A 15,024-nucleotide genomic window follows, 5' to 3' on the forward strand; every position below is an offset into this window, starting at 1 on the left:
TGGCTCAGCTCATGAGACTCGGGCAGGATTCCAGAAGCAGCAGCAGCTTCACGGGACAGGAGGTGTCCCCCCCCCCCATCCCATCTGCTTGGATGGTCTGTTATCGAGGCCGCCCCGCCTGGGCAGCGCCCGGTGCTTCCTCACCAGAAGCTCCTGCGCCCAGCGCTCCACCTTTAAGCCAGCAGACCCAGACCCAGAGCCTGCAGAAAAAGTCCAGACCACACCTGTCCCGGGGACTCGTTCCAACCTCAGTGTGGGATCGTGGGGAGGGCCCACTTTTCTATAGGAACCGTGAGGGGCCAAGAACAGCTTGCATACTTGCAGACTCGCAGTGACCCCCAGGGCAGACACACAGAGACCCCCCCCCCCAGGGCAGACACACAGAGACCCTCCCAGGGCAAATCCAGGTGGATTGTAGACAAGTGCACATTACTTAAGACTACCCCAAGGCCCCAACTCTGCTCCATGGTGACCGTGCTGAGGATGCAGACCCCACACTGTTTCAGGAAGCACAGGCTCCATTAATCACAGTGATCTTCCTCGACATTAAAAAACTGAATTCCAAGAGCAAAGGTCTCTCCTCTATCCCAGCGGTTTGAGAGAAGTAGCAAGCGCTTAATTGGCCAGTCACATTGCACTGGGCTTCAACTCCACGGACTTAGGTTATCTTGGTCATAATCTGATCCTCAATATATCTGAATCCATGTAATAAAAGGGACCTCATGCAAAATTCTGGATTAGTTACTATTCCATAAAGAGAAATGCAACTCATTTTCAGGAGAGAATCTGTTGAGAAAACTGTCCTTGGGTCAAACTATGAGGTGGATACAGCACAAAAGCTGCCTCAGCTTCCCAGATACCAAGGCCATTTCCCCCCCCCCCTCCCACACACACACACTTTAGGTTAAACACTGAACTTCCCCAGAACAAATTACCTTTTCTTGACCTTGACCCATTGCAAGGAATTTAAGGCGATTTCCTCCAAAGCCACATCTGTCAGCTAATTTCATCAGATCACTGGCGGGGTCAGAGCCAGGACTCAGAATGAAAACAATGGGCGAATTTGGGGTGCTCTGTTCAAAAATGGCTTCAAAGCTGATCATTGGAGGTTGAACATACCTAGGTGGGAGAAAGAGTCCCCGTGAGGTCCTTCCCTTGCTCATAAAACTATCCTCTCTTTGGGGGAAAAAATTCATTGGCAAATGATCCTTGAAGCTGGGAACGTAAATTCAACGTCAAAGACTTCCTTGACATTCATCAACTACAACTGGGAAAAGAGGCTGAGATCTCCAGATTTAAAGTATGTCAATATTGCTCATGACCTTGTCAAGCAGATAGAGATTAATGTAAATGGGAAGGAACAAACTAAACAAAACTGGGGAAGGAGCTGGACAATCCAAAGCATTGGGAATTCCTCACAAGTGGGGGGGGGGGGGGATTATCCCACATTTACATGGAATATGCATAGACTGGCCTACGGGGGAAAAGCCTTGAACCAAACCCTCCTCTAATATCCATCATGGGGGGTCACCGCAGGCTCTGTTTGAGCCACATGAGTAGTGTCCCCCGAGTGATAGGTAACAGCTCTGTGATTCAAGGGCCAACCGAGCCACAAGGATGGCCACCAGAATTCATGAAAACTCTCCAAGAAGCCACGATGGGGCTGTGATGGACCCTGAGGGACAAGCATCCCCGACTTTCTATCTGGTCTCCCCTCTCCCCAATGCAGCCTGACCTCCACCAAGCTTCCACAGTTCTGTGCCTAAAGCACAGGATGTTTACTGTCTTGCTCAAGAAGTTCCAAGGGCTCCCTCTCACCTCTAAAGGGAAATATAAAGTCTTCTTTGGGGCATTTAAAGCCCTTTACCACCCAACTCCAGCCTTCCTCCTACGACTTGCTCACTTAATGCTAGCTATTATTCTCATCAGCTTCTATGGCCTTAGTGACCATCTCCATGCTGATGATTCCCCAATCTCCCTTTCCTTCCCCAATCTCTCTGCTGACCTCCAGTTTCTCACCTCTACCTGCCCTTCAGACTGGCCGTCCAGTGGTCATTAACTCCACATGTTCAAACAGAACTCATTGTCTTTCTCCCTAATCTGTCCCCACCTCCTCCCTTCCCTGTTACTGCAAAGGGTACAACCTAAGGCACCTCCTGGATTCTTCATCATCTCTCACTACCCAGGCTATCGCCAAGACCTGTCTGCAACATCTCTCCACGGACCCTTGTTATTACCTGGACTAGCTATTGGGAGTCTGCCTGCTTCAGGTTTCTCCCCACTCCATCCAGCCTCCATTCAGCCACCCAAGTGATTTTCCTAAATTGCAGGTCTGACCACAATACCTCCCTACTCAAAAAACTGCAGTGGCTCCCCATCACCTCTGGGATCAAATACGAACATGCTCTCTCTGTTGGTTCCAAAGCTCTTTCTAACCTAGCCTTTCCTGCCTTTCCTACCTGTCACTCTGACACATACTTTTCCGTCCAGCCACAATAACGGCCTGGCTATTCCATGAACAATTCAAGCATTTTCTCAGGATGTTCCCCAGGACTGCCACACTCTCCCCTCCTTCTGTCTATTGACCTTCTGGGCATCCTTCAATTCCCAACTAAAGTCCCATTTTCTACAGGAAGCTTTTCTCAACCTCTCTTAATTCTAGGGCCTTCTCTTAATTATTTATCCTGTATGTGGTTTGTCTGCTAGTTGTCTTCCCCACTAGACCGTAATCTCTTCGAGGGCAGGGACTGCCTTTTGCTTCTTATTCCATCCTTAGTTCTTCATGTCTTCCCTCCCTCCCCATGTGACCTCGTGTTCACTTTCTGTAAGTCATGTACATGTAATTTTGCTCTGTAACCTCCTGCAGGCTGGAGCCTAACCCTTTTTGTCTCTACTCCCAGTGCTTGGTACAGTGCTTGGCACATGGGCAACACCTGGTGATGAATTGATTGATTGAGTCAAGATGGTCACTTTTGCAACTGTGTGGAGGAAGCTAGAAAATGGAGGAAATTCCCGTCCAGCTATTTGAGACTAGAGGGAATGGAAACTTTCAAACGACCATTTTTCAGGGATGTAGTAACAAAGATTCCTGACATCAGTTCAGGTCAGAGACTAGATGTCGTCTAATCCAACTCTTCAGAGGATGGGGTGGGGGTGCTGAGAGGCTAAGGGATTTGCTGAGGATCCTGAGGACAGGATTAGAAGCCATCTGTCCGGCTGTGATCGATCAGGCCTCCCTAACTGTGACGACAGTTAGCTCTCTGTCTGTTTCTGATCAGGTACCTCAGCTCTCTCATTTGATGACCAATTCAAATATGCAGCTTCCTGGCACTCTTTGTCATATATTCTGAGGTGGATGGTGCAGAAGGGATATATACGTATCTTTACACTGAGCACAGAAATCCCAAAGCTCTCTCCATCATTACAAAACCCTTCTTGCAAGTCCCAGGGAAGAGGATTTAGGTCCCAGACACGGCCAAGGAAAAACCTCTTACTTACTTCTCCCCCATGGTCACAGTCACATAGTCAGTAACTGCCCGATAGACCCGGTCGACCCGGAAACACCGCAGAATGAGCAGCTTCTGGAAATTGGTCATACTGGTGTCGTAGCCCATGGGGAATGTGAACTGTTCCAGTGAATCCAGGTCATACCACTGGGGAAAAAATGCCAGAGTTTAGCAGACTAGAAATAGTATGGACTCAGGTGCCGGGAGGGTCTTTGCTTTCCAGCTCATCTCCCAGCCATCCACTTAAGGTTTAGCTCAAGAAGGGCACTTTAATTTTGCAAAGCTCATGGATTTCCGGCTTATGAGGCAACAGTAGTGGAATGGTGATCAGATGCAGAGATCAGTTTATTGCCTGACAACCCAAAAAAGTATTCTGGTCTAAAAAGTTCTAAATCTTTAAAGTTTAGGTTCTTAACTTTTCTTGTGTCACAGACCCTTCCCCTTTGGGGAAGCCTATAGATCTCTGCTCAGAATCATGTTTTTAAAAACATACAACTGGAATTACAACCTATCAGGAAACTAATGATACTGAAATGCAGCTGATAAAAATAAAGTTGTGGCCTCTAGGTTAAGAACTCCCAGATTCAACCAAAATTATAATTTGGGAATTGGGAAGGCAATTCGGAGAAGATGCAAGCAGGAGCAGACACAGTCACATAGCTCACCTCCTTCCAGATATTACTCTCCTTCTCTATTTCTTCAGGAAGTTTCCCAAAGACATCTGAAAACTGTTCGGATAAAAGCATGATGTCTTCCCAGCCCTGATCAGGCAGCCAACTGCATGGCTTCTTTCTCTTGCTTTTCTCCAGAGAAATGTTTCCTGTTGTGAACAAGGGACATCAAGGAAGCCTCGTCACCTGCTATTGGACACCAAGATGAGCCACGATCTAGAGCTCTACACTTTCCCTCATTCGTGGCCAAGGGACACGGGAATTGAGAGAGAACAGTCCTCATTTCTATCAGTTGAGTCCAACCAGTCAAACGCAGCTTGGTTTTAGACCCTGAAGCAATGGATCACTGTCAAATCAGCACAGCTATGTTCTCATCAAAGTGAAAAGTCAAGTTGTAAATCTAATTCAATTCAGTTTAGACTTTCAGTAGACTTTTTTTAGATGTCTTCACTATAGGTTAGGAAAGCTGGGACAGAAATGCGAAATTATGCAAACTCATTACCTTTCAAAAAGAAATCCAGTTCTTCTTGAGGGACCCTGCCATCCGCTTGCTCTATCTTGATCGTCATATTAAAAGAAAAGAGCAGCTTGTGTCTTTCAAATAGCCCTGGAGTGAAAAAATCAGAGAAGACTGAGAAGTGTCCAATCTATTGTAGCTGGTCAGTCAGCCCCTTCACCCCTCTGCCATCCAACTAGCCTGCTCACCCTTCCAACTGGGCTGCTACAGCTGCCAGTTCCGGCCCGGGACCCTCTTCACTCCTCCCCTCCTCTTCCTGGCTCCCCTGGCTTCCATCAGGATTCAGCTTTTCTTCCTGCAGGAGGCCTTTCCTGGTCTCCCTTGCTCTAGTGTCTTCCCCTTCAGACTACCTTCCATCCACTCTGCATGTGGCTAGGGTATTTACATGGTATCTCCCCCATTAGGATGGCAGCTCCTTCAAGGCATGGATTTTTGTTGTTGTTGGGGGTTTTTTTTGGGGGGGTTGCCTTTATTTGTATCCCCAGAGCTTAGTAGACCTAGTGCTCTTTTAAATTGAGTGGGGAGTGGGGAAAAGAAGGGGAGAAAATAAATGCTTGTTAATTGAAAAATAGATTATTTTAAAAGGAAGAAAAGATAATTTCATTTAAACTTCTCTCTTTGATCAGGATTCAAGATTTCAAAGGGGATAGAAATAGCTCATGTTTGTTGATAAAACAGAGAAATGAAGGTTAGATGATAGAAGGGTTAGAAAGATGGAACAGATTGAATGCCTGAACACCACTTAATGGATTGCTGTCGTTTTAAAAGGCATTTTGGAAGGGAATGTTCCAGAGATCTGTCCTTGGCCCTGAGCTGCTAAACCTTTTTACAAATGACTTAAATAAAGGCATAGATGGTGTTCATATCAAATTAGCAGATAACATGAATCTGAGAGAAATAACTAACACACTGAATGGCAAAATATAGGAAAAAAATGAGCTGAAACAATAAAGAAAATCAAACCTGAATGCTTTGTAATTATAATGAAAAAATTTGGTCCTAGAAGAAGAGAAAGAATATGAAAATGCTCTTCCTTTCTTTGCAGAGGTAGGATACCACAGGTTTGCAATATTGTATGCGTTGTCAGATTATACAATATAAAGTATTATATATATATATATATATATAATTTATATATATTTATTTAAATTTATTTTTATTAATATTAAATTTATTTTTATATATTATTATAGATAATATAAAGTAATAAATATAAAGTAAAAAAGAAAAGCTATCAATAAAAATTTCAAAAGAAAAACTGTACTGAATCTAGTAAAATGGAATTTAACTGAATAAATGTAAAATCTCATATTTGGATTCAAGAAATCAGTTACACAAATAAAGAATGAGGTTGAGTATGAAACAGTTGTGAAAAAAGAATGAGGAGAAAGTGTTATATAAAATAACAATGGAATGTGGCAACCAAAAAAAATACAATTTTCATTGAATATGGAAAGATACGTCCAGAACAAGAACATGACAGTATTGCTGCTACTATGATTCACTCTTGCTAGACTAGTACTAGAATTTGGAAGGGTTGCTTGCATATATTCAGAAAAGGGTGATAGGAATCAGTGACAGACCCCGGATATGCTATATACCAAGATATCATTCTATAAAAAGAAAGAGAGAATGGTATAGTAAAGAGAGCTAGACTTGAGTCATGACACATGAGGCAAGAGCACAGTTCTAACACTGGGGAAATCCTCACCTACCTAAGCCTCAGTTTCCATGACTATAAAATCATGAGTGATAATATCTGCATCACTTCCTTCACAGGATGATTGTAAGGAAAATATTTTGTATATCTACCGTACAGAAAGACTTCAGAAAAGTTGATTATTATGCTAGCAATTTTCAAGGAGAGGGGAGGGGGAAAAGAGAAGAGGAGAGAGAAAGAAAGAGAGACAGACGGAGAGGAAGAAACAAAGGGGAAAAGAGATAGAAAGAGAGAGGAGGAGGGGACAGACAGAGTGGACAGAGAGAGAGCAGACTGTCAGTCAGAGGGAGGACAGAGGGACAGAGAGTGAGAGGAAAAGAGAGAGACAGAGAGACAAAGACAGAGATGGGGGGAGGGAGAGAGGGAGACGGACAAACAGGTGGAGAGAACAGAGAGGGAGAGACAGAAAAAAACAGAGAAGAGTGAAAAAGATTTCTGCTTAAATGAGAGTCAATTTGCTTTATACTTAGAGCTTTACAAAATTGCAATTTTCCGTCTCAGGAGAAAATAGTTTCCTTTCCTTGGAGACAACAGTGGAATACATTGTGGATATTCTTATTCAAGTAAAGGATGTTCTAAAAGACCTCTAAGGACTCTTCCAACTCTGGAATTTTGTGATTCCAGAATTTTAATGAGCCTCTTTTCTCATAATCTGAATTATCAACCACAATCTCTTTTTGCAAATACAACTTTTCAAAGGAAGGATTCTTTAGAGTCAGGGATGTGATTGTATATATTAGGCTTAAATTACTACAACTTCCACAACTGGAATAACTCCTTAAATCTGATCACTCTTACTGAGGACCTACACCAGCCACATAACAAGGACATGCATTCATCTTGCTATAGAGCTAAGCCAACCTGTGCAGCCATAGTTGTAGATGTTGAAAGTCAGAGTGTCCATAATGTTCCTTAACCTCCTTGGAAGAAAAGAATCGGGCAAAGATTTCTTAAGTGAGAAAACAAAGACATCCAGGAAGGCCGACAAGGAATATTGATACATGGTGTTCACAAGCGCCATTTCTGACAAAACAAAGAACAATATGGCGCCCCTCTTGGAAGCAGGCCGGTAGCCGTCGCGCAGTCTGTCGATGTCCACGGCTGTCTTTTCGGCCAGTTTGAGTTTCTCTGACACCTAAAAGAAAGGTCAGCTTCAGAACATGATTTTTGGTTTGATTTTCATATAAACAAAATCTGTAAAATCATGAAGGTGCAATTTTGTGATGAGCTGAAAAATTAAGAGGGCAAAGAAAAGCAAGACATGGGTATGATGGTTACAAGTAATTGAGAAAAATCTGCTAGGCCAATGAGACACAGAGGACGGATACAAAAGCTCCAAGTTCATAATTTGTGATAACTTGGGTCTAGGTACTGTTCTAAGTAATGTCTCCCCTCCCCATTTGAGCTGCCTTTTCCTTCTTCCCCAGGTCTTCCTGACTCCACAGCCACCATCTCCTCCCTACAAATAACAAGTAACGGCAGCCCCATGGGGCACAAGTGCCCAGAGAAGCTTCCTCTGTCCCGCAGGGCGAGGAGCATGGACATACAGAGCTTCTTACCTCAGTGGCTTTCGTCTTCGTCTCCTCAAGAGTCTGTACCAAGTCCACATTGTCCAACATGTTGCCCGTGGACGTGGCCAATTCTCGGAGGAGAGAGTCTTCCAGGTCTTTCAGCAAGTTCTTGTTTTCGCTTGTCTCCTGGATGAGGTGCTCCCTCTGTTCCTCCAACTCCCTTCTCTCATAAGCCACAATGACACTGAGCAGCTGGTCCTCGAGGCCCTTCAGCGTGACTGTGGGCAGGACACAGAAATGTTATTTTCAGGCTTTTCATATATACAGAGTGTTTTCCAATTTTTTGTAAGTGTCATTACACAGGCAACTCAGAGGAAGGCATTTTACCAGCTACCAAGAACACAGAGCCAAGAGGGCAGCACCGAGCTTGAAAAGCTTATAAGTGTCTTGGCCAACACAACATGAAAATGCATCAGTGAATGCTAATTACAAAAATCAGGGAGAACTTCCTCTAGGAAGAAGATGGCCCATGAGCTTCAGTCCTGAAGGGAGAGCATTCTGGGCACTGTATTAGGATTTGCACCAAAAAAAGATCCTGCGTTCAGTGAATAGCAAAAGGCTACTTTGGCTGGAACAGAGATTGTGGGAAGTGAAATAAGACAGATATCAGAGAGGGAAGAGGAATAAAGAGACATTATCTCGTGTTTTCTTGTACATGCAGGTTTCGTCACCCCTAAGTGGAATGTAAACTCTTTTGGAGAAGGTTATCATCTTACCTTTACATCCAATACTTTATACAGGGTAGGTGCTTAGTGTTTGCTGCTATTTGTCCTTTATTCTGGAAGAGGACCATGACATCAGGCCAGGGGGTGGAGGGGGAGGGAATACCATGACATGCAAGTGAGTTGGATTCAAGTGAGGGAGGGCTCCAGAACCGGAGATGGCCTTGGATATAGTGGGAGACCTTGCCCTTTTTAAATTGAAGTCTTTAACTAGTCTTAATTTGCCTGAGGCAATGGCCAATAAGTCATTAAGGCTGGGAAAGAAATAAGGCAAAGAATGTAAAAGAGAAATATTCTCTTTTATTTAATCCAAAAAAAATCAGTCTGGGAGGAGAAGACCTTCCTAGGATCTTTTGGCCAAATAGAAACAATTTGTCCTTACCCTGAGCCACTAGAACCCAAACCCAAACCATGTCTTATACGTGATAGATGCTTACCAAATGAATGAATAAGAAGCAAGCTAAAGTTAGATTGTAAAAGATTTTAAATGACAAAAGTTTTACTTTATTCCAAAAATGGGAAGCCATTGAGTATTCTTAAGCAAGGAAAGGACATCATTAGAATGGTGTTTTAGAAAGCTTCACTATTGCTTTATTATTAAACTGGAATTCTGTGACCGTAATAGAGCATTTAGCCTTAAATCTAATGGTACTCTGGCACACTCCATGATCACAGCTTCATGAATAGACAGAGCACTGGACTTGGAATAACAAATATCTGGATTCAGATCCTGTCTCTGATACGAACTATGTGATCCCAGAAAACCAGTTCACCTCCATGGACTGGATGGTCCAAGTCTAGACCCCTATAATTCCAAACAAGGATCATCCCCATTCTCACCAGTGTAGTTGATCACCATGGCCTTTCCAAACACGGACGGAGAGTATCTGGGATTGGCCAGTTTGGTGTTTAGGTAGAGTTTAAAATTCATATCATAATCAACTTCTTTATCTCCCAATATGATAAACTGTCGTCCTTGAACGTTTTTCACATTTTTTTCCAGCACATTATCAATCACTGGGTCAATATATTCATCCACATCTTGGAACAAGAAAGGGGTCCCATACTTTATGGACATTTCCAGCTGTTTGAGGAAATCGGGATCATTAAAAGAAGCAACCTGAAAAAAGACCAGAACAAATGGAAAGTGAATACACCCTTGCCAAAAGAGGGGGAGCTGAGATTCTTAGCCATTTTTGTGTCCTGGATCTCATGGGCAGTCAATCTTATCAGGCCTATGAAGCCTTTTTCAGGATAATGGTCCCAAATGGATAACAAAGTACATAGGATTGCAAACGAGTTATCAAAATATTTTTAATAACCAAGTACTTGAACCCCAGGTTAAGAACCACTGAGTGGAAGAATCACTGCTAGTAAAGGCTGCCTTTGCCATGGAGAACAGCTACAAAGGGCAAAGATTAGACAAGGAAGCATGTAAAAGAGAAGCATATGTGTGTGTCTGTGAGTATGTCTCTTTGTATGACTACATGTCTCTATGCATCTGTGGTTGTGTATTTGTGTGCTGTGTGACTGTGTCTGGGTTCCACAGTGTCCATGTGTGCCTGTGCATGTCTGTGTGTATCTGAGTGACTGTGTCTCCGACTGCCTGTGCATGTGTCCACGTCTACGCCTGCGTGTCCACATGTGTCCAAAACTTATCGGGGCAGAGTACAATGGAACTGGGGCTTCTCTCATTGGGTTTTTGGTGCAGTGTCACACTGTTAATTCTTTGTGACATTCTCTTTCCTTTTTTTGGAAGGGGAGGTGAGGAGGAGAGGTGAGCAATTTGTGTTTCCTTATTTTGGGGGACTTTGGGAGCTGCAATTTCTAAGCTGATTGGCAAAGCCCAGCCCTGAGATCAGATGTGCACAGCCCTCATGCAGGAACAACATTTCCTTCTATGATTCTCATCAGTGGACTACTATTTCCTATATTATTTATAATTGGCTTGGTTACAGCACTAAACATTATCTAAAAACAATCTGGTGACAAGGGGAATTGGGCAAGTTAACTAGAAATGATTCCACAGGCATATTCTGTCCTAATAAAACCAATCTCTCACTGAGACAAATGATAAAGGAGAGAACATCATGGAAAGCATTGTCACTATGGGAGAGAATCCAAAGGTCCAGGAAATAATGGTGTTTACCAACTTAGACTCAGAAAAGATCAGTATGTCTAGGAACCGAAAGATGGTTAAAGTATAACTAGGAATTGCCCTAACTGCCTATTATGTATATGGTTTCAAGTCAGGGAAATAGAGAATCAAAAAATCCATAGAATTGACAAGGAAGACACAAGTAAACTAACAAAATTCACTGACATTTAACCTTGTATAACGTTTACCTTTCATTATTGGCTTCATGTAAAGTAATCAATAATTAACACAACCATAAAATACTTACTCAAATATTAAATGTCAAATATAGTAACATATAAAGGTCAATAAGTCAGACACATGTCTGAAGATTATGTTGACCTAAAAAAAAAGTATACGATCATGATATAGTATAAAATAAAATCTGAAGGAGCCCGAGAGAAGTGGGAACATCACTTCCATCAGTTCCTCACTCCAACTAGCCCACGACTCCTGTCTTCCTTTGACACTGACCCTATTCCTCCTGCTCAGCCCCTTGGACCCCCTGCAGAGGCTGGACCCCCTGCAGGGAACCTCCTGATGTGAAAAATCCTGCAATTTGTAATCTTTGAGAGCCATCTGCACTCTGAGGGATTCACTTGTGTGTCCAGGGTCACACAGTCAGGACACATGCATGGTACAGAAAATCCACTAAAATCCCCACATCTTTCACAAAACTGAGCCTTCTAGCTAGGCAGTCTTCATCTTGCTCTCATGAAATTAATTTTTAAACCAAAGTATAGAGCTAGCTATTCTCATCATAATCATCATCATTATTATTAGCAGCAGCGGTGGTGGCTTTGGCCCAATATCCTAGCCTACTGACATCTTTGTCAAGTAACTTCCTAGTTTTTTCCTTTTGTCTTTGTATAATCTACAAATCTGAAAAATGTGTCACTTATTCAAGTCACTAATTTCCCACCTCCCATAAAGCAATTGGGGTTAAGTGACTTGCTCAGACTCACACAGCTAAGTACTTGTCTGAGGGCAGATTTGAACTCAGGTTCTCCTGACTCTAGGATTGCTACTCTATCTACTGCAACATCCAGCTACTCTTGAGTCATTGATTTTTTAAATGTTAAATGAGGGGGCAGCTAGGTGAGGCAGTGGATAGAGCACCAGCCCTGAAGTCAGGAGGACCTGAGTTCAAATCTGGCCTCAGACACAATCTGTGTGACTTTGGGCAAGTCACAACCTCAACTGGCTTAGGAAAAAAAAATGTTAAAAGAGCATAGGGCTGATCACAAAACTCCCAGCTTCCCATGCTTGGGTCTTTTCATTTTGAGTTTTGAGTAAGGACCATCAGTCTTTCCTATTTCAAATTCAAAATCATTTGCCATAGTACAGGGTTCGAATCAATGAAAGAGAAGAATTGTTGATCACTTCAACCCTACCCGAAGGTTGTTTTTTTCTTCTTTTCTCTTTATCCAATTTAGCGCTTGTTGCTGGGGATCAATACACAAAGGAAAGCGACTGGCTCGTGTGGTGAGAATACCATTCTGAACAGAGAGCTCATCAGGAGGCAGGCCCTGGGAGCCCCACCTGGGAATCCAAACATCAGAAAATCAGTGATGTAGCCAAAGCTTCTTTTATGGTTTTTACTGGATTGCTCAGAGTCTAAATGCCAAAAGCTAAGTAAAAAGGCTCTAGTGGAAAGGAAAAAAACAATGGCCCCATTTCCAGTACTAGGAGAAAACATGGGCCTGCTCCATCTCTGCTCTAGGGAAGAAGTGGAGGGCCACCTCTATTTCCATACTAAACCTAGGCCCAGTCCAACCCTGGCTTCCTCTAGCACCACTACCTCGGAGGACCACCCACCATCCTTCTGTCCCCTCCCGAGCCCTGAAATAATAGCACAGCTCTCAGCCAAAGAGCATCCCTTACCTACTGATCTCTACATCATCTGTGAGCAGATTCTCCAGGCGAAAAGGCTGGCTCAGGGGGATTTCCCGATCCAGTAAATCTCCTTGCCAAAGCTCATTGACCATCTCATCTCGAAACTCCCAGTTGAAGGCCCCTTCATAGCTCAGGAAGGCAGCGCAGAGCAGACAGTCACCCAACAACTTGAATCTCCGATGTATCAGCTCGTCCAAGTCAGCCAGCCATCTGATGGGAAAGAGACAGTCTCTCTAATTCAGTCATCAGGTTCTGGTAGGGACTTTTAGAAGACTTGCAACTTTCCCCGCCAAATTCTGCCAGCCAACTATTACTTCAGGCTGGCAGACACATATACCATGAGTAACTCAACAGCACGAGCAAAACGAACATGTCCAAAAGCATTGCTATGGGACTGTATTACCCACTACACTTAAGACCTTACAAATTACAGCTTTAATCAAGTACTTCTCAAGTCAAAAAGACTTACTTCCCAGATCACTTTCTCACACTTCCAGTAGTGACGCTGACTCCCACAACCATCGGCTTCAGACACTGAGCCAGAAGCCACCAAACTACCAAAGTTCCAGGTGTCTCATGGATCCATCTATGCACTATGTCACATGTCCTTCCCAGTACCACAGTCTCACGGGGTCCTTTGTACTTAACGGGATATAACAGGACTTACAAACAGCCTCTGCAAGCCTTTGACGCACAGAAAAGAAGCCACTAGCCATGGGAACCATTTTACAATGGTGGACATCCCAATTCAAACCACTCACTTTCTGGAATCAATATAAGAAAATTTTCTTAATTTTCTTTCATGAATCTAAGCTAACCTCACGTTTTCTGAGCCCAAGCCGGAAATCAGTTTGTCAGCTGCAATCAGCCGTCTTTCCATGATCTCTGCTTCCTCCTGGAGCTGTTGCTTTTCCAATATGGCAGCCTCATATTTGGCTCCCAAAGCTTCCAGTTCGGCATGGAGTGTGGCCAGCTCATTCTGAATTCTTTCCAGTTCTCTTTTACTGAGAAAATAGTTTCTCTCCAATCTTGCCACCTGTATTTTAAAGAGTATACACAATGACTGAGAATTGGGAAAGGGAGTACAAAGGAGGGGGAAAGGAGAAGAGAGAAGCTATGAGGATCCCTTTTCTAAGATTTGGAACATACCTGTATGATCTAATGAAAGATGCAGGGGACCAGGTGATTTAGTGCCACAGGCAACCACAACCTGGATTTCTTTCTTTAGCTCTTTTTTCTTGGGGGGGGGGGGGGGGGGAGGATTAAACATGTACAATCCTTTTAAAAATATTTCCATATGTTGTTGTGCAAGAAAAATCAGATCAAAAGGAAAAAAAATATGAGAAAGAAAAAACAAACAAAAAGGTAAAAATAGTAGGTTTCAATTCACATTCAGTCTCCATCGTTCCCTCTGAATGTGGATGGCATTCTCTGCCCCAAGTCTATTAGAATTGTCTTGGATCATTGCATTGTCTTCAATTGCTTTTTCAACTCCTTACTTCAAAGATTCAATCCTTCAACCCAATTAGACTGAAACAATTCAAATTTAAGTGAAGATGAGGTCACTTTTTTTGTCTGTGTATATATGTGTGTAGATATATCTATGTTTGTATGGAGATATGTGTCAATATGCATGTGTTTATGTATGTATGAATATGTTTATATGTATGTATGTACACATGTATGTATGTAACCTCCTATCTTAATGCCCACTAATATGAGACTCTCTTCTTATTGGTAGAGATAAAGGCCCTGCCCCTCCCCTTCACATGAGGGGCAGGGAGAAGTTGGTAAAGGACAACAGTGCTCTTCACAATTAAGTCCCTGGGGGGATTCATCAAGCTTCAAGACTGCTTCAAATATTAGGTCGCTACAAGTACTTCTGGCTTCCAGCTTCAACAGGGAAAATGGAAGAAGTTAATCCCACTTCATATTGCTAAAGAAAATGATTCTGGAAGGAGCTGGCAGGTTCCATCATGTCCCTGTCCTAGCTAGATATTCTAAAGACTTCAGGGAGCTTTCCATTTAAGTGAAATGTAGGATACTCTTAGTTGAGCTCAGATACATCACTACCAATGGTAGAACTCCTTCCTTCTGTATTGTCAAGTTTCTCTTTTGTAGATCTTCTCTAATTTCTATTATGATTTGGATAAATGGGTTTCTTTGCTGTTCTCTATGTGTATTCATCATGGAACTCATACTGGGGGGAAAGGTTCAACTCTTGGATAGAGATCTTGGGGTCCTCCTTCCCCACCAAAATGACCAAATGATCTGAAGGTAGTTG

The 15,024-nt window shown here is 43.0% G+C and overlaps 1 protein-coding gene across 1 annotated transcript in view; it reads right to left on the reverse strand.

Annotated features, from left to right (window-relative positions):
* Nucleotides 1-15,024, reverse strand: part of DNAH10 (dynein axonemal heavy chain 10) — a 145,762-nt gene that overhangs the window by 8,380 nt on the left and 122,358 nt on the right. The window contains exons 60-69 of the mRNA XM_031948437.1: nt 13,559-13,776; nt 12,729-12,950; nt 12,239-12,386; nt 9,548-9,827; nt 7,974-8,203; nt 7,276-7,549; nt 4,680-4,784; nt 4,172-4,326; nt 3,499-3,653; nt 936-1,119 (exon numbers count right to left, since the gene is read on the reverse strand). Of these exons, the coding sequence (XP_031804297.1) occupies nt 936-1,119; nt 3,499-3,653; nt 4,172-4,326; nt 4,680-4,784; nt 7,276-7,549; nt 7,974-8,203; nt 9,548-9,827; nt 12,239-12,386; nt 12,729-12,950; nt 13,559-13,776 (1,971 nt within the window). The remainder of the gene's footprint in view (nt 1-935; nt 1,120-3,498; nt 3,654-4,171; nt 4,327-4,679; nt 4,785-7,275; nt 7,550-7,973; nt 8,204-9,547; nt 9,828-12,238; nt 12,387-12,728; nt 12,951-13,558; nt 13,777-15,024) is intronic.

This window comes from Sarcophilus harrisii, chromosome 1 (assembly GCF_902635505.1).
Source record: "Sarcophilus harrisii chromosome 1, mSarHar1.11, whole genome shotgun sequence".
Lineage (NCBI taxonomy): Eukaryota > Metazoa > Chordata > Mammalia > Dasyuromorphia > Dasyuridae > Sarcophilus > Sarcophilus harrisii.